Source organism: Culicoides brevitarsis, chromosome 1 (genome assembly GCF_036172545.1).
Source record: "Culicoides brevitarsis isolate CSIRO-B50_1 chromosome 1, AGI_CSIRO_Cbre_v1, whole genome shotgun sequence".
NCBI lineage: Eukaryota > Metazoa > Arthropoda > Insecta > Diptera > Ceratopogonidae > Culicoides > Culicoides brevitarsis.
This window is the reverse complement of record NC_087085.1, coordinates 22,474,396-22,498,251: the sequence shown is the minus strand read 5'-3', so window position 1 is coordinate 22,498,251 and position 23,856 is coordinate 22,474,396. Positions and strand designations below refer to the sequence as shown.

General features: G+C 32.1%; 4 protein-coding genes across 8 annotated transcripts; 3 read left to right on the top strand and 1 right to left on the bottom strand.

Moving 5' to 3' along the window:
• The first annotated feature begins 17 nt into the window (after positions 1-17).
• LOC134828301 (breast cancer metastasis-suppressor 1-like protein-A) lies at positions 18-1,176 on the top strand. The gene is made up of 5 exons (XM_063841264.1): positions 18-233; positions 295-357; positions 417-474; positions 533-582; positions 643-1,176. The coding sequence occupies exons 1-5, from the start codon at positions 128-130 to the stop codon at positions 1,056-1,058; spliced, it is 693 nt and encodes a 230-aa protein (XP_063697334.1). The 5' UTR covers positions 18-127; the 3' UTR covers positions 1,059-1,176.
• On the bottom strand, positions 1,172-7,080 carry LOC134828243 (protein PALS1). Of its 2 annotated transcripts, none has more exons than XM_063841259.1 (16): positions 6,884-7,080; positions 6,733-6,820; positions 6,581-6,672; positions 6,465-6,522; positions 5,584-5,714; positions 5,235-5,522; positions 5,062-5,159; positions 4,896-5,005; positions 4,733-4,830; positions 4,520-4,672; positions 3,757-3,940; positions 3,480-3,694; positions 2,348-3,416; positions 2,160-2,291; positions 1,910-2,091; positions 1,172-1,843 (listed from the first exon to the last, which is right to left on the bottom strand). In XM_063841259.1, the coding sequence occupies exons 1-16, from the start codon at positions 6,923-6,925 to the stop codon at positions 1,661-1,663; spliced, it is 3,123 nt and encodes a 1,040-aa protein (XP_063697329.1). In that variant the 5' UTR covers positions 6,926-7,080; the 3' UTR covers positions 1,172-1,660. The 2 variants fall into 2 exon arrangements, with proteins under 2 accessions (XP_063697329.1, XP_063697330.1); XM_063841260.1 differs by having other exon boundaries at positions 4,520-4,669.
• Positions 7,081-7,921: 841 nt separating this feature from the next.
• On the top strand, positions 7,922-13,900 carry LOC134837463 (mitogen-activated protein kinase kinase kinase 21). Its single transcript, XM_063852840.1, has 13 exons — positions 7,922-8,290; positions 8,355-8,865; positions 8,927-9,089; positions 9,148-9,177; positions 9,237-9,373; positions 9,438-9,613; positions 9,702-9,722; positions 9,884-10,081; positions 10,142-10,295; positions 10,622-11,770; positions 12,370-12,631; positions 12,696-12,988; positions 13,047-13,900. Exons 1-13 carry the CDS (start codon positions 8,129-8,131, stop codon positions 13,697-13,699), a joined length of 3,909 nt encoding a protein of 1,302 aa, XP_063708910.1. The 5' UTR covers positions 7,922-8,128; the 3' UTR covers positions 13,700-13,900.
• Positions 13,901-14,754: 854 nt separating this feature from the next.
• LOC134828208 (uncharacterized) lies at positions 14,755-22,240 on the top strand. Of its 4 annotated transcripts, none has more exons than XM_063841258.1 (8): positions 14,755-15,252; positions 16,016-16,997; positions 17,656-18,564; positions 18,631-18,649; positions 18,888-19,085; positions 19,155-19,594; positions 19,669-19,835; positions 19,901-22,240. In XM_063841258.1, the coding sequence occupies exons 2-8, from the start codon at positions 16,062-16,064 to the stop codon at positions 21,879-21,881; spliced, it is 4,650 nt and encodes a 1,549-aa protein (XP_063697328.1). In that variant the 5' UTR covers positions 14,755-15,252; positions 16,016-16,061; the 3' UTR covers positions 21,882-22,240. The 4 variants fall into 4 exon arrangements, with proteins under 4 accessions (XP_063697328.1, XP_063697324.1, XP_063697316.1 ...); XM_063841254.1 differs by having other exon boundaries at positions 18,885-19,085; XM_063841246.1 differs by having other exon boundaries at positions 18,631-18,697.
• The last annotated feature ends 1,616 nt before the right edge of the window (positions 22,241-23,856 follow it).

Sequence of the window (23,856 nt, the reverse complement as noted above, 5' to 3'; positions counted from 1 at the left end):
TAAATAATGCTGAAGCGTTCTTGTATGCTGGGTACAAGTTTATGTTTCTTGTCAAAAGTTTTCACAAATTAAATAATTTTTCATATTTTTTTATTTTTCTAATATATTTATGAGAATCTGAGAAAAAATGTTGAGCACAAATAATGAGAAAATTTTGGAGCAACAAAATATGGTGATAGATAACTCGGATGAATCTGAAAAGTCCAGCGCTGAGGATGATCAATCCGATGATGGTAAGCTTTCTTATTTACTTTTAAACATAAAAGTTATTTTCTAAATGCACAAATTCCCTAGATGACTCCTCCATGTCGGAAGGTGAATGTGAAAAAAGAAAGGCTGTTTGTTTGGAAAATTTAGGTAGGTATTTTTTTTACACTTGTGTAACATATCAAACATCCAACTCTTCACACTTGCAGCTCAACTTGAAAAACAATTTGAAGTTCTGAAAGAGCAGTTGTATCGAGAAAGGATCAAGTAAGTACACGTTTTTGTCTCCGAAAAAAGGTTTTATATAAAAATTGTGTATTAACAGTCAAGTGGAGACCCAACTTAACGAAGTTCGAGGAGGACGGTCACAAGAATGTAACTTAGTAATTTACATTTTTCTTGCTATAAATATCTCATTACATTTTCTTTCATAAGATTTAACACCATTACAACAACTGAATGATAATATGAACAGCAGAAAAGAAGTGGCTGAAGTTTTGAAAAACTATCGAATGGAAAATATTCGACATAAATTCGAGTCTGAAGAACAAGCAGCTCTCCAGCATTTCGAGAGTGAAAAACAGTTGTCAAAAGATATTCTGTTTGATGAATTAATGGAAAAAATAAGACGACTTGAGGAAGATCGACATAACGTAGACTTGTCTTGGGACGACTGGGGTGGCAGAAATATGCGTCCCAACAAAGTACGAGGTCCTGGCAGGAAAAAGGCGGTAACCGTAACAGGGCCCTTCATAGTTTATATGTTAAGAGAGGAAGAGATTATCGAAGATTGGAATTTGATTCGGAAAGCATTAAATCAACAATATCAATCAATACCTTTAGTAAAATAGAATTTTCTTTAGTCTTGAATCTTATAATTATGACAAAATTTTATAAAAAAAAAAATTAATAAAATAAATTAAAAAATATGGTACAAAATAAAATTATAAAGCGATCTTTGTCTAATATGTTTTTTTATTAAACAACTTTTTAATACATATATCGTATATTTTTTTATTTTAATTCTAAATAATATTCCTACTGCAAACTTTTTCTACCACTGTAAGTTGAAATATATAGATACATTTATTTTTTATTTAAAACTTAAATAATAATCATAACAGCAATGATTGCTCTATAACAGAGATTTTTTAGTGTAAAAATATAAATATATAGCTGTTTAAAATGGTTTTGAAATATTTTTGAGATTTAAAAATCAATATAATGGCTTCATCATGAATCATGTAGACATTTTTTTTATGAAAAACAAAAATTTCATCGCTTTCATTCTATTTCATGTACATATGCACTTTAGATTTGAAATACACCTTGATTGACTGACTAGTTTGTTTAAAATTAATCATTCGTACTAGACAGTAAACCCTGAATACACGTAAATATACCTACCCACCATTGAACATTCTATTACATTTTATTCTATCAAACTAAATTCTCAATTATGCTGAAGCCAGTTCGCAGGTACCCACTGAGGTTCTCGTTCTAATGAGTTGATTTCAGCTAAAAGTTGATGATATGCCCTCTCTGTATCGTTGTTAATGATAATCATATCAAATAGATGGCCCCACCTGGCCTCCATTTCTCTTGCCGTAGCAATAATTTCTTTCAGCTCTTCCTCCTAAAGCAAAAAAAAAATAATAATAAATAATCGCTCAATTTGATTAACAGAATTTATATCTTTTACTTTATAAGGTTCTCCTGCTCGAATGCGCTTTTGTCGCAGCTTTTCTAAGCTTGGGGGAGCGACCAATACTGTATAAGGCTTTAGATCAGAAGATCTTAACAGCTTTAGGCTTTGTGGATGTAAATTTAATACACAAATTTTGCCACTAGATACAACCGCTCTTATTGCTTCCAAAGAAGTACCTGTATTTTTATAATTTTTTTTTATATTTAACGTCAACAACAATACGTCAATATGTGGCTTTACTTACCATAATATGCTTTTTCGTACTCTCCATGCTCTACAAATTTTCTTGCCAAAATATCTGCTTCAAATTGTTGCCGTGTAATAAAATGGTAGTCAACGTTTGGCACTTCTCCATCACGTTTTGGTCGTGAAGTATCTTAAAAAAAAATATTTTTTTTTTAAATTCAAAATATACAAATTTATTTAGCTTACGAGGAATAGCTGCAGCAAATCTGTCAGAATCTGCCATCAAACGTTGCCTTAATTCGTGTCGGCCGATATTTGGAGGTCCTATTAAAACGATTGGTCGTTTATGCGCCGCTCTAGGATAATACAGAGCAACTTCTTCGTAAGTCAAAATTTCTTCAGGATCCGCATCATCTGTAGATGCTGTAGCATAAAGTGGATATCCATGCTCACTACTGGTTTTCTTTTTCTTCTTTTTGCCCTTTCGTGCGCAAAGAAGTGTCGAGCCACCTTTGTTTGCATTGCTGCCTCTGGATCTGCCCAAATCACCCGCAATCGAAAGTTTCATCGACTCTCTTTGATGTTGAAACGATTGACTAGGTATCAAACCAGCAAGTGTTTGATCTTCTTCTCCTTCACGGTAAGCCTGCCACCAATTGGGATCTTCTCTTGAGATTACATGCAAAACATCTCCTTTTTGAAAACTAATTCCTAGTTCGCGACACGGTATATACAAATCGTCTTCTGGATCGTAATCAAAATGCGCTCGGACATGTAAGATTGGTGGTTCCCTTCCAATATGGGGAGTTGTCATTGTGACACTTCCTGGTACTACAAGGAAAGTCAATGTGCCACTCATCGCACTTAGCATTGCACAAACGTCATTAACGGATTTTCCGCGCATTTCTATTCCATTAACTTCTAAAATTTCATCACCCTCATGCAACAATCCGGACTTTTCGGCTGCTCCTCCTCTTACAACGCGTCCGATGACAACTGCTTCGCCTTCATTTCGGATTGTAGCTCCCAATGGCTCTGAAGTTTTTTCAATCTGTATTATTCTAATGTGATCACTAGCATCCCTTAAAATGCCTAGTGGTTGTCCCTTTTCGATATTGTTGTTTAACAAATTGGTTGTCTTGATTGCTGTATTTAAACCTAGGTTATTGGCATACTTTAATATGGATGCTGACGAATCTGTCAACGATACTATTCGGTCATGTGCTTCAAGAAGCCCTTCAATTTCATAGGTAGAAAGGAGGTCACATAACTCAATCGCTAAAGAAGAATTATTGTGAGCTAATTGATCCACAACCTATTCAGAAAAAAAAATAATTTGAACGGCTAAAACCTTTGATTTAATTTTTTGAACAAATACCTCTTTTCCTAAATTCATAGAATTAATTGGAAGGGCTATACAGTTTCTCGTGTGTCGCCGCTCTAAAACAGCTCGTCTTGTTGCTAATGCACGACTTATTTCTGAGCTCAAGAGAGAGCTTTGCACAGACGAAATTCGGCTAGCAAGCGATGTCATACCATGCTTATTTAATTTAACATTAAGACGTTGTAAAGCAGTGACTAAATCTCCATAATCTGTCAAGAAATAATAAGCAGTTATAGTAATGTTAGATAAAATATTTAAATAACTTGTATACCGCATATTTTTTCTTCTTCATCCTCGTCAGCGCTGTAGGCGACATTTTCAAATCCAACAGAATTACTGATAGGCGGCTCTTGCTGTAAAGACTGTAGTTTCCGTGATCCACGAATACTTGCTCGTAGGAACTCATTTTGCGCAGCAATTTTTTCTTCTTCTTCTCGTCTTTTTCTTAATTGTTCCTAATTGATTTTTAAAATACAAAGATAAATACTTTTTTCTAAACAAAGAACAAAGAACAAAAAAAAAAGTAGTTGCCTCATAGTACTGTTTTTTAAATAATATAGATTTGTTATCTATTTGCATTATCTATCGCTTTCACTGAATTTATAATATTCAAACAAAATTAAGAAAAAAAAATTCGTCAACAAATGAAACTGGTTTTGACACAACTAAGCAACCTTGCTAATTGAAATTATACTTATGAATATCGTATTCAGTAAGTAAATAAATATAAAAACAAGTCTTGTCTTATCCACGAAATTCTCACATAAAAAGAAAATTCAACTTGCTAGGCTTCTTCAAACTAAATATTAACCTAACAAAAAAAGGAACATATGAAAATTAGCATATGAATAACGTTATAAACTATTATTTCTATTGATGTACCTAATTGAACAATATTAGTTAAAAAATTTAAAATAAAAATTTAAAAACAAATAAAGTTATGCAGTGGGTGTATTATCTTGCAGTATGAATAATAAAAATGCGGAAATACGGTGGTCGCACAGACAAAAATCATTGTACTGAAACTGTCCTACCTGAAATTTTTTAATACTGTCCAGTTGATCAGGTGTAGGTTCCAAAATCTGTCCAATTTGTTGATTTATTTTTCTATCAGGTATTTGTGGAGCTGGAGCCCGACTCAGATGGTCTCTTGGTGGAGGTACAGGCTTTGACAATACACCATTCTGCTGAAAATTATTCATACCTTTATTCATACTATTTTAAAAAATTAATAACGGTTTCTGTACCTGTGTATTATTTACTGCTGTTGCTGGGTACCGTGGAGCTATTTTATTGCGAGCTATGAAGTTATCCGGCACATCAACAGCCATTTCCCGATGAGGTCCTTCAAGAAAAGGAACAATAAGGTGTTCAAGAAGAGATTGAAAATTTTTATTTGTACCAATTTACCTGTTTCTTGATCACTGGGCAACATTTCAAGATATTCAAAACCTGTAGGTTTTTTGAGAGCAGTATTATCATCAAGCACTACAATGCTAGACCCTGAACGCCTTCTTTGTCTAATTAATAGAATTAGATAAGGGAAACATTTTAATTAGTTAAAATTGCAACTTACTTGCTGTCCAAGCGTAAACTTTGTTCCCCCAGAAGAACTTCTTGACGACCTTTTGTGATGTTTGTTGTCTCGTAGATTTCTGCTTCGCTTTTTTCAATCTTGATTGAAATACACATAAAGGGTATACATATTTAGATATTAAACAATATTATTTTATTCTTCTTGATATCCACCTCTTTTTTAGATTTGATACCATTAACTAAATCTCCAGTAGAAAGATTTCCATTCAAGTTTGACTTTAACTTTGTTTCTAGCAAACTTGTATTATTTGTTGAACTTTCATTCACACAGTTTGTATTATTATTAGATTCACTTAGGTTTTTTATGTTATTACTAGTTCTTAGGTTGACTCCGATAGGCGTAACGTTGTTGTCGCTTAAGGTGGTGACGTATATTGGAGAAGCTCCTTTTAAAAAGCTTAAATCTTCAGTAGTTCCTGGTTTGTCAGTTTGTTGATTTAGCTGGAAAGCAGCACCCAACAATTGTAGTAATACTATTTTAGAATTATAGACACAATTTTACCTTTATAGACAGCTGTGACATGTCTACAGGAGTGATTCGTTTAAGTGCAGATAGTCTCTGCAAACGCTCTCTTGCCTGTTGTTCCACGGCAATGACGAAAGCATCTTGCACTGCATTACCTAGTTCACCGGCTAGAAATTTAAGAGAAAAAAAAAACAACATTCATTTAAAATAGGTGTCACGGTGATTTGTCGTCATCAAATGAATGAAAATTGTAAAACTCGATTACAATCAGTCTTTCTGTTTTTCGGAATTCACAGCCCTTTTCATGTGAGTTACTTACATCAAATTGAACCTTTCAAATAATGTTTATCTGTTTTTAACTCGAAATATTTACTATTTTTAAAAAAATATATTTTACAGTTTTCTCAGTTTTGCATTCCTAAACCACTACTCATTCATTCAAAACTTGCAAGACAACTATTGAATGTGAAATATGTAGGTATACAATAATGATTTTTGATTGTGTATGTGTAAAAATGTTTTATCTTTAATGATGGACGACACCGAAAATCAGAGCTGCTCTTAATCAAATATATGCACTGTCTCTTGCCTTTTCGAACTATTATGTTCCAAAACAAAGCTCTATTTTATCCATTAAAAATATTCTCATGTATATCAAATGATAGCTTTACGGACTTTACGGAAAAATTTCTTATGTTTTCTGTCACAAAATGTTTTAATGATAATGTTGTACTTGTTACATACGTACACACCTTTTTGTGAAATAGACGAACAGGTAGGTAAGTAAATATAATGAATTCTATTGTTGATTTTTGAATGAACTCACCAATACACTCACATAGCAATACAATAAGTAAGTAGAATATCTATTCGATGAGTTCTCATCGACAGTTAATCATTTCATTCAGTTTTCTTACCTAACTTGGAATCACTTCTTCGTTTCACGCGTAACTTAATCATGCAAGATTGGATGCACTGTGAATAAGTAAAGAAAGAAATTAAAAATTGAAACAGTTTTATGTCAAAACCTTACTTCGTGAATATGTTTGATGACTTCCGATCTTGACTCATCCTCAAGTTTCCTCTCGTTGACATCAAGGATTTCATCAGCTACTTCAAGATTGTCTTAAGAGAAAAACTTGTATCTTTATTTTTGTTTCTTAGATTTTACACTTAAAATTTTACCTTTATCCGCCGGTGAGCCGTACAATTTAATTTTTCCATCTTTCCCTTCAACCAGTATTATAACATATCCGTTTAACTCCACAATTTGCTGTTCAAAACATTTTATTATTATTTAACAAGGATATTTTTAAACTTAATAAAAAAAACATACTTTTCCGGTGGAAGATTGTGCAGCTAGAGGTTGTTTCTGCATTTTTATCCTGAAATAAAATTTTCTTTACAGAATCCAATGATCAAAAATACGAGAAAAATCAATAAATGATAATTCTCATCGGATAATTCGCAATTTTATGATTCTATTTCAAATTTATCGTCATCTCTACGTTAATAAGCTTAATTTAACTTTCATTCTTATAAATCTTAATGATAAGATTGTTATTTATTTACAAGAAAATAAATTATTATTTTCCTTGTTCACAGGATTATGGGAGAAAAAACAGGATGGTATGTGCTCATACGTACGGAGATGAAGGAAAACTGTATGTGATGAAAATTGATGCGTACGAAAATGTATATGAAGATTTTCGTAACTCGGTCAATGTTGCTTTTATGAAAAGTCACCAAAATTTTTAATGAACCATTAAATCTTTTTTTATTTGCATGTTAGACTTGTAATGGAGATTTATGAACCTTTCTCACCTTATTCTCATTCATTTTCCATCTCATTTTGTTTCGAAATTTTTCAACCGATATTCTTTCGAAACATTTTGAACTAATTTCTGTGTTAAGGCAGCCCCAGCTCACCGAAAACCAAAAATGCTATATATACAGGGTGTCCCACTTAGATTCCACTTAGAATTGAGTTTGTAATACTATACAAGAAGCATTATTCGTAGTTTTAGTTTTCAAATAAATTCACACCAAAAACTATGATTTCAATGTACTTTTCAAAAGATATCGAAAAGAGCTGCATGAGGTATGTAATGAATCATACACGCATTATTTGGGAAACTTTCTTAATTTTTGTTGAATTTTTTCCAAAAAAATAGTCTAATTTTATCAAATAGTCTAATCCTAAACCTTTTCGAAAGCAAGTCACTATGAAAAATACCGAGGAAATTCAAAAAGTAGAATTAAAGTGATGCTGTGCAAAAATTAATATAGATTTTGTGTTTCAACTTGTAAAATGACAGCCTGAAAGCAAATGGAACACCCTGTATGTATTGTATACTTACAGAAAAGAAGCAAAATAAAAATACGTGAAAAACATTTTCTAATTTTCGATGCTAGAGAAAATTCCAAAGTTTTTTCCTGGACACTTGAGTGCTCTTTAGTTTTTTCTACATAAACGACATAAAATACTTACTATTATTGCTCTTTTTTCGGTGTGATTACTAAGAGTAATGAAAATTTTTGTGGAACACCAAGTTCGATAGAATAAATCAATTTAACCACAATGCAAGAAATTATAGTAGGTCCGGACTATTTTGCTAATAAGGAATCCCCTTTGTGGACAGCAAAGTTTGATTATAAGGCACAAGGTGAAGACGAGCTCTCTTTACGTAAAGGACAAATTGTAGTATTGTTGTCAAAAGATGCGAAAATATCTGGAGATGAGGTAAGTTTAATTGCCCACTAATGTACATTACAATTAAATACTACAACAAAATTTATTTATTTAGGGATGGTGGACGGGTAAATTGGGAGACAAAGTCGGAATTTTCCCCTCAAACTTTGTTACCAACGAAGATCCTACTTTTCAAGACGTCAGCCCATTAGAAATAGACTATGTGGAGTTGGAGTTACACGAAGTGATTGGTGTAGGGGGATTTGGAAAAGTTCATCGAGCCATTTTTAGAGGAGAAGAAGTAGCCGTCAAGGCAGCTCGTCAAACAGATCTGTCCGAAGATCTAGAAGTAGCGAGAGAAAATATTCTACAGGAAGCTAGACTTTTCTGGGTACTTAAACACAAAAATGTTGTCGAACTAAAAGGAGTATGTTTGAAACCACCAAAATTGTGCTTAGTTATGGAATATGCAATAGGAGGATCGCTCAATAGAATATTAGCAGGCAACAAAAAAATCGCACCGGATGTTCTTGTCAATTGGGCTAAACAAATCGCTGAAGGAATGCTATATCTGCATGCTATGGCTCCAATATCTGTCATACATAGAGATTTGAAGAGTTCTAATGGTACTTTACGATGTAATGGGTAGCTTTGAAAATAAACTAAATCAACCTTTTTTTTCAACAGTATTAATCAAAGAAGCAATAGAAGATGGAAATCTTAATGGAAAAACGCTTAAAATAACGGATTTTGGACTTGCTCGAGAAGCATACAATACTACGAGAATGTCAGCGGCCGGAACATATGCTTGGATGCCTCCAGAAGTCATAAAAAGTGGGCAATATTCAAAGTGAGTAAAATTTACGTTTGTTGAAATCTAATAAATCACACTTTTTAAATAATTCTAGAGCGTCAGATGTTTGGAGTTACGGAATTGTGTAAGCAAACATTAAATTAATATTCTTTTACCAAGCTTTTTTGATGATTAATATTTTAGATTATGGGAATTGTTGACTGGTGAAACACCTTACAAAGGATTTGATTCTTTGTCTGTAGCTTATGGTGTTGCAGTTAACACCTTATCACTTCCTATTCCTAGAACGTGTCCAGAAGCTTGGGGAACTCTCATGAAAAGTGAGCCCTTGCATATTTAATGTGTTTTATTATCTAAATTGAAACTTTTTCTTTATTTCACTAGGTTGCTGGGAATTGGATCCTCACAAACGTCCAAAATTTCAAGACATATTAAAGGAGCTAGAGGCAATAGAGTCTTCTGGATTTTTGCTCACGCCTCACGATTCTTTTCATACACTCCAGGACGGATGGAAAAAAGAAATAGCTGAAGTGCTTGAAGAATTAAAACTTAAAGAAAGTGTAAGTATTTTTTATAACACTTCCGTGCTTATGAATAAACTATTTATTGTTAATATTTCCCTTAATCCTTAAATGCTACTAATTAAAGGCTTTTAAATCTTATGAGGAGGTAACTGTGTGTTTTGTATAGTGCATTAAATATTTGGTTTTTCTGTTTGTTGATTTAATTTTCTATGCTTTTATGAATAATTTAAATAGTACCTAGTTTTTGACATTTTTACTTTACTTTACTTAAGTTTACTGTAAAAAACATTATTTTTTCATGTTTAGCAACTTCGAAATAAAGAACAAGAGATCAGTCGGATCGAAAAAATGCAAAAAGAACATGCCGAAAAGCTAGCACGAAGAGAACAAGAGCTGGCACAAAGAGAGATGGAACTGCTGGGACGAGAATTGAATATGATGATAACACAGAATACACCGACCCCAAAAAAGCGAAGAGGAAAATTTAGTAAGACGAGATTAAAGGTTTGTCGTTAATTGTTTAAAAAAGTCTTTTGTGATTAAAAAAAATATGTTAATTCCTAGTTGCTGAAAAAGGAGCCTGGACAAATATCATTCCCACTAGATTTCCGACATACCATAACCGTAAAAACCCTGCCAATTAGAGACGATTCTTATACGAGAGCTACAGATACGCCTCCAGGTTCTCCAGGAGTCCAAAGACTTCGAGCGATAGCACGTAAGTATCCGAATATGATGATTTATTTATTTATTTCTTAATTTTAGATAGATATTTAGTCATTTATCATTTCGTATTATTTGTATTATTATTTTTGTTTCGATTTTACACATTTTTTTTAAATTTTATTTGCTTGTTTTTTAGTATCTCCTTTTTCTTTAATTTACTAAGTTTGAAACAAATTAAGTAAAATTTTTCAAAACGGTGTTTGAAAAAAAAATAAAGTGGAAAATCGAACAATATTATAATACATAATGACAGTTTTTTACAAAAAAAAAAAAAAAAAAAAAAAAAAATAAGATAAAAAACAATGTTTAACAATTTAGTATCTTCTGATGGTGGTGTCAAAGGAAGAACTTGGGGACCCTCAACCGTCCATCAAAAAGAACGAATCAATTTACCCGTGTTTAAAAAGGATGTCGTTGTCCCTAATTTTAGTAAGAGCGCCCCCGATTTGGATAAACCACGTATTTGTACTCCGACTTCCACTAACTCGTCATACAATGAATTAGGTAAAAGTTACGATGAAGGGCTAAGTACAATTTCTAAACCGAACTACTTGGAAAATAAAGACTTATGTGGTAATGGGAGTAACGATATTAATAAAACTACTTTTAATAAGAGTAAGAAATACAGCTTAGATAGTAATATCGAAAAAAATAGCTCATTAAAAAACAGGCAATTAAAATCATCTCATTCATTTGATGAAGAAGGTAGTATGGGATATAACAATATCATCATGCACAACAATGAAAATTTGACTTACGACAGAGCGTTTCATAAAAAGATTCAAAAAAGCTTAGAAATGTTGTCTACTTGTGTGATTAACTCTTCGGATAATGACCAAAATGCAAAAACATATTGGAAGTCAAGCGATAACCTGTCGCCCAACATGAAGTTTGAAAGTCTAGAAGGTGAATCACAATTTCAACGAGAACAATTTTTTACAAATTCTCATCTTACAAACGATACACCTTCGATATATTCGAGTAATAGTATTCTTAAAAGTACGCATTTTTCACCAATTAATGTACATGAAAACGGTGATTCCGTTACAAACCAAATCCGTAAGTCTTCTGTTACATTTAATAATAAAAGTGACGAGCTATACTCAAATAATTCAATGAGAAGCTCGGGATCGTTGAAAAGTCAAAGTCATAATGAAAAACCAAAAAATAAAGTTCTTTCCTTTTATCACAAACTAAATTCGCGACCACATGGCTCTCAGCATGAAAAACAAAAATCAAAACTTAAAACACCACAATTTGTTCATCGATTAAAAAATAAATTCAACTACAACAAAAACAAAATTAAGTATGCGGATAGTATTTATAACAGTGATCGAGAAACTAATTCTGATCTTAATACAAAATTGTTGGAATCTGATCCGATCAGTGTAGTTCCGAACGAAAGTAATAGTAATGACGCTTCATATGAAACTGTGTATTATACAAAAAACTTTTTTATTGCCAGAAACAATAATTAGGTTTTTTTTTTCATGCAAATCAATAAATACCTTTTTTCATCAAATGTTCAAAGTGCAATATGATATTGGTAGCCTGTTTATGCAACTGAACCTTTCTAAACTTTATAAAAATCTGCGTATATAGTATATCAATATGGTTAAGTAATTTTAATAAATAAATTTTAAATTTAAATTTAAAAACTTTTAATAAATATAAATGGTTAATTCAATATTTAATAAGTAATAATAATTTTAGTAATGACTGTACATAAATATTTCATTTATTGATAAATTTTAAAATTTTTCTTTTTTGCTTGAATTTGTGAATAATACCTACCTACATAATATTAATTAATCAAATCATTTCAAATGTTATAACGAAAAAAAATATATATATATTTAGTTACAAGTCTAAAAGACAACACAAATTGTATAGATTTTTATTACCTACTTAGTTTTTTTTCCTTTAAATTTGTAGTTTTATAATTTAATTCAATTTTTTACCATGTTTTAATAAAGGAACTTTAAATGTTAATTTCATTTTTGTTTATTTTTTGTTTGTGCTTTTTTTTATAATGAAATAATATTTGTGAATTCATTACTACTTAGCCTTCATTACATTTGATATGTCGAGAGAAACTTCCAAAAGTCCTGCAAAGGCCTCCCCGACTAATAGTAGCTCACCTGAGGACCGTAAAAAGTTGTCTGTAATTGAAATGTTGATGTTAAACATGTCAACTGTATTAGCAAGTGTTGGTGTTGGACGTGATTTAATATCCAGTAAAAACAATGAAAATATTAGTGCAAACAGAAATGAGAAACCAAAAAAACGGATAAACAACACATATCATGGAAGTACAAAACATATAAGGTTCGTAACAATCGTTCGTAATTATTTCAGATTGAAGATTTTATTTTTATCAATTTTATTTCAGAGCGTTTTTGTCAAATACGAGTTTTCAATCAACCGAAGAAAAAATAGTTACTAAGACATCCTTGTCCCCGCAACATTTTGTACAGTCAACGATGTCAAGTACAAGTGGCGTTTCTTTAGACCCAACTTCATCTCTTGGTACTCATTTAACAACTCCTTCGTCATTTACGAAATTGAGCACTGCATCATGTACCTCTCCAGAAACCAAAAACTATCAAAGCACAGAGTATTCTAGTCAGCTAAGTAACAGAGACGAAAAAAGTATGTATAATTCATGTTCGACTGGATACCGAGGTACACAAAAACAATGATACCTCCCTAAATATAAATAAAAATCTTTTTTTATTCATAGGTCTTCCTTACAGCCAACTTAAACCCGAGACAAACTATGGATTCGACGTTTATGACAAAGATAGTAAAAATGATACTGCTCAAAGCCCGTTCTTTAATGAACAAGAATTTAAGTTTAAACTAATGACATCGAATCTTAGACAAGAGACATCAAATGTTCTCCAAGGTAAAATGAGTGATCAAATCGTTTCACCATTAACACGCAAACTATACCATGAAACCCATGAATTTATCGCAATAGATGACACTAGTTCTAGTTTGAATGACAAAAAACACGCTGTTGCCAGAACAGCAAACAAATGTCTAGTCAACTCTCCAGAGTATGTAAATATTCCTCTCAAAGTGCCATCATCGACAAGTAAAATGAAAAGTAGAGATTATAACACATTTCAATTCAAACATAATAATACAAAACCAAGTGATTTTAGAAATAAATCTTCTATGAAAAACTACATAAGAAAAGCTAGTCCAGAAGTTGATGAACTAGGTGACAGTTCGGAAGGTGATAGCTCATCGTATTTATCAGCCATAAGTTATGGCAGTCGAATTGACACCAATATGGAATGTCACAGATTCGATGACACAGATAGTTATCCCTTTCCAGATGCTAGGAAATATTCTAAATCTTCCACTCCAAACTTCAATCAACTTTAGTATATGCTAAAATTTTGAAATTCCAACAGCCTGTTTAATTCATCATTTTATCTGATTCTTTATTGAGAGAGTTTTGTGAGAGGATTTTTTTTCAAGATATTATTTGTGCATACTAAAACCAAGGACTACTACCTGGGTGGCTAGTTTTAAGACTTTGATGATTTGTGTATTATTTGAAGCTTTACAAAGTGCAACTAAAGATGAATGTGTAATAAAATTTATAAAAAGACACGTTTTTCATTATTTTTTTTGTAAGTTAAAATAAATATATCGCTGCTCATAGTTTTATCAAAGGTTTTGATTTCAGCTTTCATTGAAGATAATTGTAAATCTTTTTTTATATTACCTATTTATTTATGAACTACGTAGCTTTATCATTTAAAATCCCTTTTTTAATAGATAATCATAAACTATTTGAACAAAGTCTCCGCGAAGCTGTATTTGTGAAGACAGCTCATTGACTCTTGTGAGAACTTCTTTGTTTGATGTCTTTTCCACAAAGTTTTTCAATTCGTCGTGTAATTTCCAAATGTCGCCATCGATACGCTTGATTATTGTAAGTTTGCGTAGTCCTCTGTGTGTTTCTTTCAGGTAGACGGGCATCATTTGATTTTTGTTTCGATAAATCATGTAGTCAAAAGCACCTTTTGAGACAGTTTGTGGCCTCCAAACTGAAACATATTCGGCTTTCGGTGATGGGGTAGGTACGACTTTGTGAGGTAATAGTGCTTCTACGTGGACCCATTCTGGTGGATTTCTCACAATCTCAACGTTGGGATGCTTGTCATAACCATTAAAAATCTCGGAACTTTTGAAACTCGAATACCGTAAGCAAGTCACACCAAAAATACGATTCTAAAAAATAATTGCCAATGTTATTTTCACCAATCTTACAGTGTAAGTAGGATCTTACGGTATTGAAGGGTCGTAAACATCTTCTGAAAAGTAAGGACATCTTTTCGGGTTTTCAAGTGTTTTGGTTAATATTTTTGTGACATTGAGACGAGTGAAAGTGATAAGTTGCTTCGAATCACTCTTGATGTGACGCCAATCCCAATCGCAGTAGAGAATTCATATTTGTTTGGTCGAAACACGCTTTTTTCCCCGTAATTTCGTCAATTTTGGCAAATTTGAGTGAAATTCAGTGTAAAAGTATCGCGGAATTGCATCTGGATACGCGATGAGTATTATGGATACGCAAGACGTCCGATAAAAGTGAAGAATTGTGAAAATCGAGTGGCGAAGCCGATTAATACATAAGTGTACGTTCATGGTACGTCGTACCATGTACGTACGTAAGTCTAAAATCGAAAAACAGTACTGACTCCAATTCTATTTTCAATTACTAAAATTATTCAAGTCCTTATTTTCATTGAAAATAATTCATTAAATATGTAAAAATTGGTACAAGTGTTTCGCATACTACAGCTATTTTGTTATTATTTTTGTGGAAAAGATAAGTGCGAACGATAAAAAGGGAAAAAATATCAGTGAAATTGGCCTATGTGTTGGGAAATGTTCAGCTTTTGCGATTTTACATAAGTGTGTTCATGGTAAGTATTTCACTGCAAATCTGCAATAAAATTACCCATTTTCCGGGAAATTCTTTTGAATATGGATACAAAACAAACGAACCAAATGTGCTAGATGACAGAAAAGTGCCTCAAATCGATAAATGTGCATGAAAATTGGTGTTCAAAAATAGGAGAATATTCATTAAAATGGATTCAAATATACAAAGATGACGATGATAAAATTAAAGCTTTATACACACACACACACACACGTACACACACACGCACACACTCTTGCAAGTACATATGAAGAACTAAGCAGTAACAGAAACAGTGTGGAAACATTTTACTGAAAAATTAAGCTTTTCGTTCGCGTTGTTCGTCATTTGCCGATTGTTCGCATCGGTTAGCAAAAGAGTTTCTCTCGTATCTTGTATTAATGCTAGGTAACTAATTCATGCTGCTTCCGTTTTCGCAAAAGAATTTAAAGGCTCTTAGAATGGAACGCCTAGTAAATTATCTAGCTATTTAATTAAAATGTTTTTTTTTCATAAAGGACGAAAATTCTTTAGAAAGCTCATTTTTTTGTAGCCTTACAAATGATAAAATAACGAAACTGTCTTTAAAAGTTGCATAAACAGTGCTTTTATGTGTTTCCATGTCTGATGCATACAGTAAATGATCACAAATATCACATTTGGTACCTAGTAAAAAAAACTCATTGTTTTTTTCTTCGTTTTGAACACAATACCCTTTCGCGACATGATATATTTGTAACAAATATTATTATTGTATATTTCAGCTGAAATAATTTAGAAAAAGAGATAAGTACAAGGAAGCAATTTAGGATGGCTACTCGTGAGAGAAAAACTAGAAATATCACTGAGTCGCCAACTAGTATTGGTTCTGCGGAATCGATTACCTCCACGCAAAAACCGTCAACACCAACAAAAGTAGGCCGAGGACGTATCAGAGGCCGTGGATCAATACGATCTGTCCAGAATAATGATGATAACGAGTCTCTTCAATCGAATGAAGACGATTCAAATGGGAAGCAAACGACACAAAGATCATCGTCCCGAATGAGTACTGGCTCAGTAACAAAAGATGAAAATGAAGATGTGAGTAAGCAAGATGATACCAAATCCTCCCCAGGTCGTCAAATTTCACGCAGGACCAAAGCTGAAGCCATTGCCGAAACTTTCACAAAGAGAATTGTACGTTCCAATTCAGATCTACTAAAAAGGAGTCCACTGCTAAAACGAAAATCGTTGCCGGTGGTGAGTCGAAGGGGAATGGGACGTAAGAGAGGTACTGCTAGACATAGTTTAGGGGCTAGAACTGTCAAATCGGTCACCGAAAGTACGGATGACAAGCCGACAAAAAAAGCGGGACGTCGTCGTAAAATAGACTCGGACAAGACAGAAGATATTTTTAAGAAACCGGCAGAAGTAGAGAATGTAGAGACCGAAAGTGTTTCCGAGTCAGATAATCAAGCAACAATTCGCCGGCATAGATCAGCTTCAAAGTCCTCCGATACAACACAAAGCGATATTGATATGAAAACTGAGGAGTTGATTGACAATGTCAAAAAAGAACATTTGGATGGCGATGACTTTTCTAAAAAGCAGGATATCCTTGATAAGATGGCACAAAACTTTTCCGAATCAAAAGTCTCAACCGATGAAGCTAGTCAAACAAGACGAAGTAGTAGACCTCGAAAAAGCACATGTAAGGACAAAGATGATTTGGTGAAGCAAACCGACATTAAACATGAATCAAAAGTAAGTTGATTTTTTCTTCAAGTGATTGCTTAATACCTAATTTTAAAATGTGAATTGATTTTTTAAACGTTACTCCATTATTCCTATTTTTTTATTTTTCGATAGTTTTTTTTTATAGAGTTTTGAAAAAGGGCGAAAATGCCTAGAGAAATATTTAATAGAAAAATTTCCATGAATGATGAAAACTTTTTAATCAAATTTTAATTCTATAATGAAAAACAAGTGCGAAAGCAATTTTCGAAATTAAGCAAGTATGATCTAGATCAATGCTTTTATTTTTTAAATTGATCAGATCGAATTAATAAAATTAAAAAAAAGTAATTAAAAAAATTGCATGAAATCATGATGAATAAAATGATGTTAACAAAATGTTAAATATAAAAACTTTTGAATCCTCACCATTTCTATTCTGGGAAATAAAGTTAAGCTCCCGGGAAAAACAACGTATTTTGCAGGATTGTTCTGATTTGTCACCCAACCAATATAATTGATTTTGATCTAGATCATACAAGCCAATCTTTTTAAACTACAGAAAATATTAAAATAATTTATTGCATTCTGCTTTACATAAAAAAAAACTCTAAAAAGATCAAAAACACCACCTTTTAATTTTAAAATCATTTTGCAACGTATCTTAATTATGAATTTTCTTGAATAGATTGCAGATTTGCCAGAAATCGCAGAGTTCGACAAAGATCAATTAGAAATTAATACAGAAACAATCAGAGAATCTTCTGAAAAACCAAACGATTCTTCACTTAGTCCTCAATTGATAAGCGAAGGGGTATCTGAAATTAGTGTAAAAACGTTTTACGGAGAGCCGGCATTTTTAGAAAACAACTTGGGCATTGAGAAAGATCCAAAACTGGGTGAAATTGTACAAGTTAAGAGCAAACTTAGCTCGGACATGGTAGAGGAACAAAAAGAAGTGTCTTCGATGAAACTAATTGATGTATCAGAATCTACAAAAGCAAGTGATAATCTCAAGCTAGAGACTGCCACTGCACCAGAATCCAGAGATGAGGCTTCTATCGAATTAGAAGCAAAGACCGATTATGATAATTTCGAAATAGCCAATGCGCCTAAGGACAAATCATCGGATGAAATCGTCGAAGAAGACAAAGAAAATAATAAAACAGATGAGATCATTAAAAGAAGTGATTTGGATCAAGGCTCTGAAGAACAAAAAATATCAAATATTGAAATGGAACAACAATTCAACGAAACTCCTGACTTGATCAAAGAAAAAGAAAAGCATCTTCTCTCACTCGGTCTCTTATCTCACGAAGCTGCTGTGGAAGCAGCAAAAGAGAAACGTAAACGACGAGAAATCCTCCAACGCAATATATCGAAAACGGACAAGCGTAATAAAGCTCCCGAATATACAGGTACTCTTAAAACAATAATAAAGCTTAATCGTACTAGTCCAGAGAAGAGAAAAACGCGTATGCCTTTGAAAATGACTTTTGCCAAGGGAAGGCCACCTAAACAAAACACTGAAAAAGATACTAACGGATCAGCTGAAACAATTGAAAACACATTTTACACTATTCATCAGGACAAACAGGTACGATTTTCTCTCTCAATTTTCGACTTTAAAAGACTTTCTTCATCTGTAATTTTTTTTCTACAGGCTGAAAATCAACAAGAAGGTCAGAATAGTGAAAAAAGCCGTAAGGGGCATAATCGTTTTCAAACTGGTGTGTGCTTAAAAAAATAACGTGTTTAGATAATTATAATTTTAACTTAATTTGTGTGTTTGGTATAAAAATTTATTTATTTTTTTAACCATTAATTAACTAACTTTGGTTGTAGTGCTTGTAATAATATCTTGTTACATTAACATTTTAAAGAAAAAAAATATATATAATTTCTCAACCTTTATAGCAGAAAGTAATGTTGTTGTTGAAAACCCGGAATGCGAAAAACAGCTTGTTGTTCCTGAGAAGGCGTCATCGTTTAAGGTTCATCCAGATCGTCTTTGTTTAGATCAATGTTTTTATTGTGGAGGAAAATTCGGTCTCTATGATACTCCCTGTCATATTGCACAAATAAAATCAATCGATCGCCAAGAAAAAATACTGAAAAGTAAGATTGAATTAGCATTATGTATTTGGAAGAAATTTCTAAAGTAAAATAATTTCGAATTGCCCACAGGTGAAGAAAAATTAACGAGAGACAGCTGCTTGTGTGATGCTTGCTTTAGACATGTTGATCGAAAAGCAAACTGTGCATCTTATAGAAAAAGATTATCAGCAAATGCTTCTCATTCTAATGAAGGTGACAATAAGACTGATCATGATGAATCCCAAAATGATTCGTATGAACAAGGAGCAGATAAAGAAATTACTGGAAATGAGAATAAATGTTGTGTATCTCAGTGTACTGAAAGCGTTTCACATTCACTTCGTAAAAAATGGCTCATTAAAACTAAAAAGCAAGTCAGCAAGGTTATAGAAATTAACGAAAATATAGTGAGCAGTGTGGTAAATTTTGTTCCTATATGCGATACTCATTACCAACTAATAAACCATTTGATGGTTTGTGCGATGTGCAAAAGGAAACTTCCCAAGAATCATATTTTCTATATTGCAACGGTAAATAAACAGTTCAAAATACTACCTTGTGTGTCTATAAAAAAATGTTTGAATTGTTTTTGTTTTTCTTTCAGGATTTGTCACGACTTGAGTACTTAATTTACAACCAAGGAATTCCAATGAAACTAGGAAATACAGCTCTGATGGTTTGTAAATTGTGTCGATATTATGCGAATTTGCTTTTAAAACCAAGTGATGATAGACCACAAAAGGAAACATTTATCAAAAACTACAACAAAAGGTATGTTTTTTTTCATACATATATAAATAAACAATTCGTGGAAAAATATAAAATCTTTCATTTAGGTTATTACAACTTGTAAATTCCGAAAATGAATCTAAAGTAACTGATGAAGAAGCTGAAAAGTCTGATGCCAAACAAACTACAAAGCTCCGGGAAATGCGTAAATTGAAGAAAACATTGCATAATGACGCTGTGTCTACCGATGTTACACATGAACCAGAAATATCTATAATTCCATCGAAACCTCACACCTCAACCGCAGGTCATATTTTACTTGATAACGATGTTATGGTAGACTACGATAATCCACTCATGGAGAGCGGTGTTCAAAGACAAGCATTTGCGCAAAAGATGCACAGCTCATCAATGCAGAAAAACTTGGGTCTACAAACAAAAGAAAGAGATATGGCAAAAGCTCTGAAATCGAATCCAAATATATCAATGAGAGAACTGTTTCCGGGCGAAGAAGAAATGAATTTACATGTCAATATTCCCTTTAACTCGTCAGCCAATCGCACGCCAGAAGGATGGGCTCGAGTTTTTACCACAATTCAGTACGACGAAGCTACTAGAAATCTGTGGGAGGAATTGCAAAAACCATATGGAAATCAATCTAGTTTCCTAAAGCATTTGATTTTACTAGAAAAATATTATCGTAATGGCGACCTCGTTCTGTCCCAAAATGCAAGCTCAAATGCGGTTACGTATTCCGAATCAGTACAAAATCGCCTAAAGTCATACGATTCACCCATTGGGATGCAAGAGGACGGTTCTTCATTAAATATTTTACAGCAATTGAGTAACGCGCCAATTACTATAATACCAACTGTAAAAAACAAAGTTAAAATTGGGAATGCTGATAATCTGTTGAAAAATCAAACAAACAACTTTCCAATCGAAAATACAAAACGCAAATTAGAAAAGTTTGGGCACAAAAACAAACAAGGACATACTTCGCAACCACCTAGCAAGCAAATGAAGGTAGATGATCAGCAAAAAGCTAGTGCTCCACCAGATTTGATATCCATCAATCAATCTCAAAAAGGTGACACCGTCCCCTGTTCATCGTCACCTCAGAAAAAATTGTCGCCAAACACAACTCAGCAAATAATTAAATTACCAGACACTTTAACACCTTCTGAACGGAAACAAACAGCTAAACCATGGCGACCAACATTAATTCCAATAACTGCAGGTAGCACAGCTGCGTTGAATTCAGGACCACTGTATCAAACTGCTGATGGAAGAAAATTACCAGGACTTGTGCAAGTTATGTCTGGCGGGAAGCCTTATCACATTTCAATACACGATTACAATCGAATGTGTATTTTGCGACGAGAAAAATTGTGGCAAATTCAGAAACAGCAGCAACAGCAACTACAGCAACAGGAAAATTCAACAAATTCTAAGCCACAGAAAGTATCTTCGCCGCCCATCGATACAAATAAAACCAAAATGGTACAAATACCCAATCAACTTTTAGAGCAAAACTCGTTGATTCCTATTGCGTCTACAAACACTGCTAAATTCCAAAATAACTCGCTTTCCGACACAAATGGCAACAAACCGAAAAAAAGTGGAAATTCTCTGCAAAAGAATCCAATTCCCATTGCGCCAAAACTACCTACCAGTACAAGTGTAATGAAATTACCCGTAACAACGAGCTCCACAGAAAAGCAAAAGCAAACAAATTCGACGGAAGCCGCGTCATTCAACATTGTACCTAATAACTTGGGCACGCAACCTTTAGCAAATAGCAACCCCAATACATCCATGCCGTCGCAAATTAATTCGGGTCCAACGACACCCACTTCGGCAATAGAGGCCTTGATGAAATCACAGTATCAAAATCAACTTTGGCTTTGGGGAGAAAGTCTGCATCAAGGACAAATGCTTGGCAACAGTGGTGGTGGTATCATTGTAGATAACTCTCTTTTATCTAAAATACCAAAATCATTGACAGTAATCCCTCAACAGCGCAACCGGAACCAGGGAGATACTAGCTCTAATTCAACTGATGATAACAACCCACTAAACGGTTAACCAAAATGAATAAAATAAACTCAATCTATCGTATCGTATCAAAAAAAAAATATATATATATTTAATAAATATATATTTACCTGTTTAATGAAAAAACTGAAATGAACAAATATTTACTGAAAACAAAAGTAGAAAGACTTTGAGAAATAAAACAAATACACTATAAGTAGTACTAAAAATTCTAAAGTATTGAATTAAAGTAAAACGAACAAAATTTTCACAGACTGATTAATATTAAAACTGCATTAAACATCATTAAAAAGCAATTAATTCTGCTCTTTTTGTTTACAAAAAACATAAATAAAATAATAATAAAATAAAAAGTGCCTTTTTCCAAGAAACAAATTAAAAGATCACAAATACAGATATATTTGAAAAATAAATCGAATTAAAATATTATCTTTGTTGAAAAAAATAAAAATCAAACAGCTATATTTTTGTACGCGTTCTAAAAAAATATCGGAAGAAAGTACATTTTATATTAAATACCATTCGGAAAATATACATGCCTAAAGAAATACGATACGATATTGATATGTATTTAAATATACAGTTACAAAAATCTTAAATTATATATTTTTGGTTAGCAGGTGATACGATGATATATTTATAGGTACAGATATATATATAAACAAATAACGTGTGCTTAAAACACATTTTAAATCGCAGACTATTTAGTATTAAGTGCTAAAAGCTTCATTATAATTATTTTTCATTGGAATCAAACTATATTTTGGTTTTCGAAGTATTTATGGATCAGTCGAAATGTGTACAGTCATATTTTATTTATAATTTAGTTAAAACGAGATATAAATACATATTATTGAAAGAATTCATAGAGACACTTAGCATATTTCAAAAGATGTAAAATTAGGTATTTCAGTAAAAAAAAGACGATTGATAAATGCTTAATCAATACTTTAATTTAGTACTATAACTTTCACATTATTTACTTATGCTTAACTCATTTGAATAGCAGTTATAAGTATGAATTTCATCTCAATTAAGATTTAATCCATTATATGTATTTTAATTTGTATATATTTAAACATTTAGGTACACAAAAATGCATGAAAATGACAAAATCATATATCTATTACATGCACCTAATGAAATAAAAATATCAACATAGATATGTATGAAGTTTTTTGTAGTTCATTAATTTCTGATATCACGAATAAAATATTTAAATCTAAATTTTGTCTTTTTCTTCTAATTTTTTTTTTTTATAAAAGAATGTTGACGAAGGCCTGAAATTGGAATTTTGTATAAAATACTTCAAACCGACCGTAAATTTATCTATTTGAATATATGAATTTTGTGACTTTTTTTTATATTTTTATGCCACTCCAAATTTTTTTTGAGCTTTTTGTCCCGTGTCCCATTTCAAAAGCCGAAAATTTAAATGGGGCTCTAAAATCAACTTTAAATAAGAAATTCTCAATGTAAATTCATTAAAAACAACGAATATATTGATCAACGGTTAAAAACTCGTTAAATATTTGACATTTTGTAAGAAGAAGGATTTCAAATCTTTTTAATTTAAAATCTTTTAAATTCAATTTTAAAGATTAAAAATTAATGTTAATGAAATTATTAAATTAGTTAATTATTAACTATTAAATAAAGACTTTTCAAAGTAAATTTTTATAATACCAAAGATAAAAGTTTGTAAATTTTAAATTTATTTTTTTATGAAAAATAAAAAAATAATAATAAAAAAAAATAAATTATATTAAATCAGCATTTCAGGTGTATAAGTTTAATGTTGTTATGATATTTTAAATTTAATTAATTTTATTAGTATGTAGTAAATGAACAAACTATAAATTATGAAACAAGTAAACTCTGAGGATATTGAAAAACAAACTATGAAGCATGAAACAAGTTCTTTAAGAGAGGGAGAGATTAAGAATATCTCGATCAGCACGTCAACCTTTAAGGGTCAATATATCCCTGACCAAAATGATATACA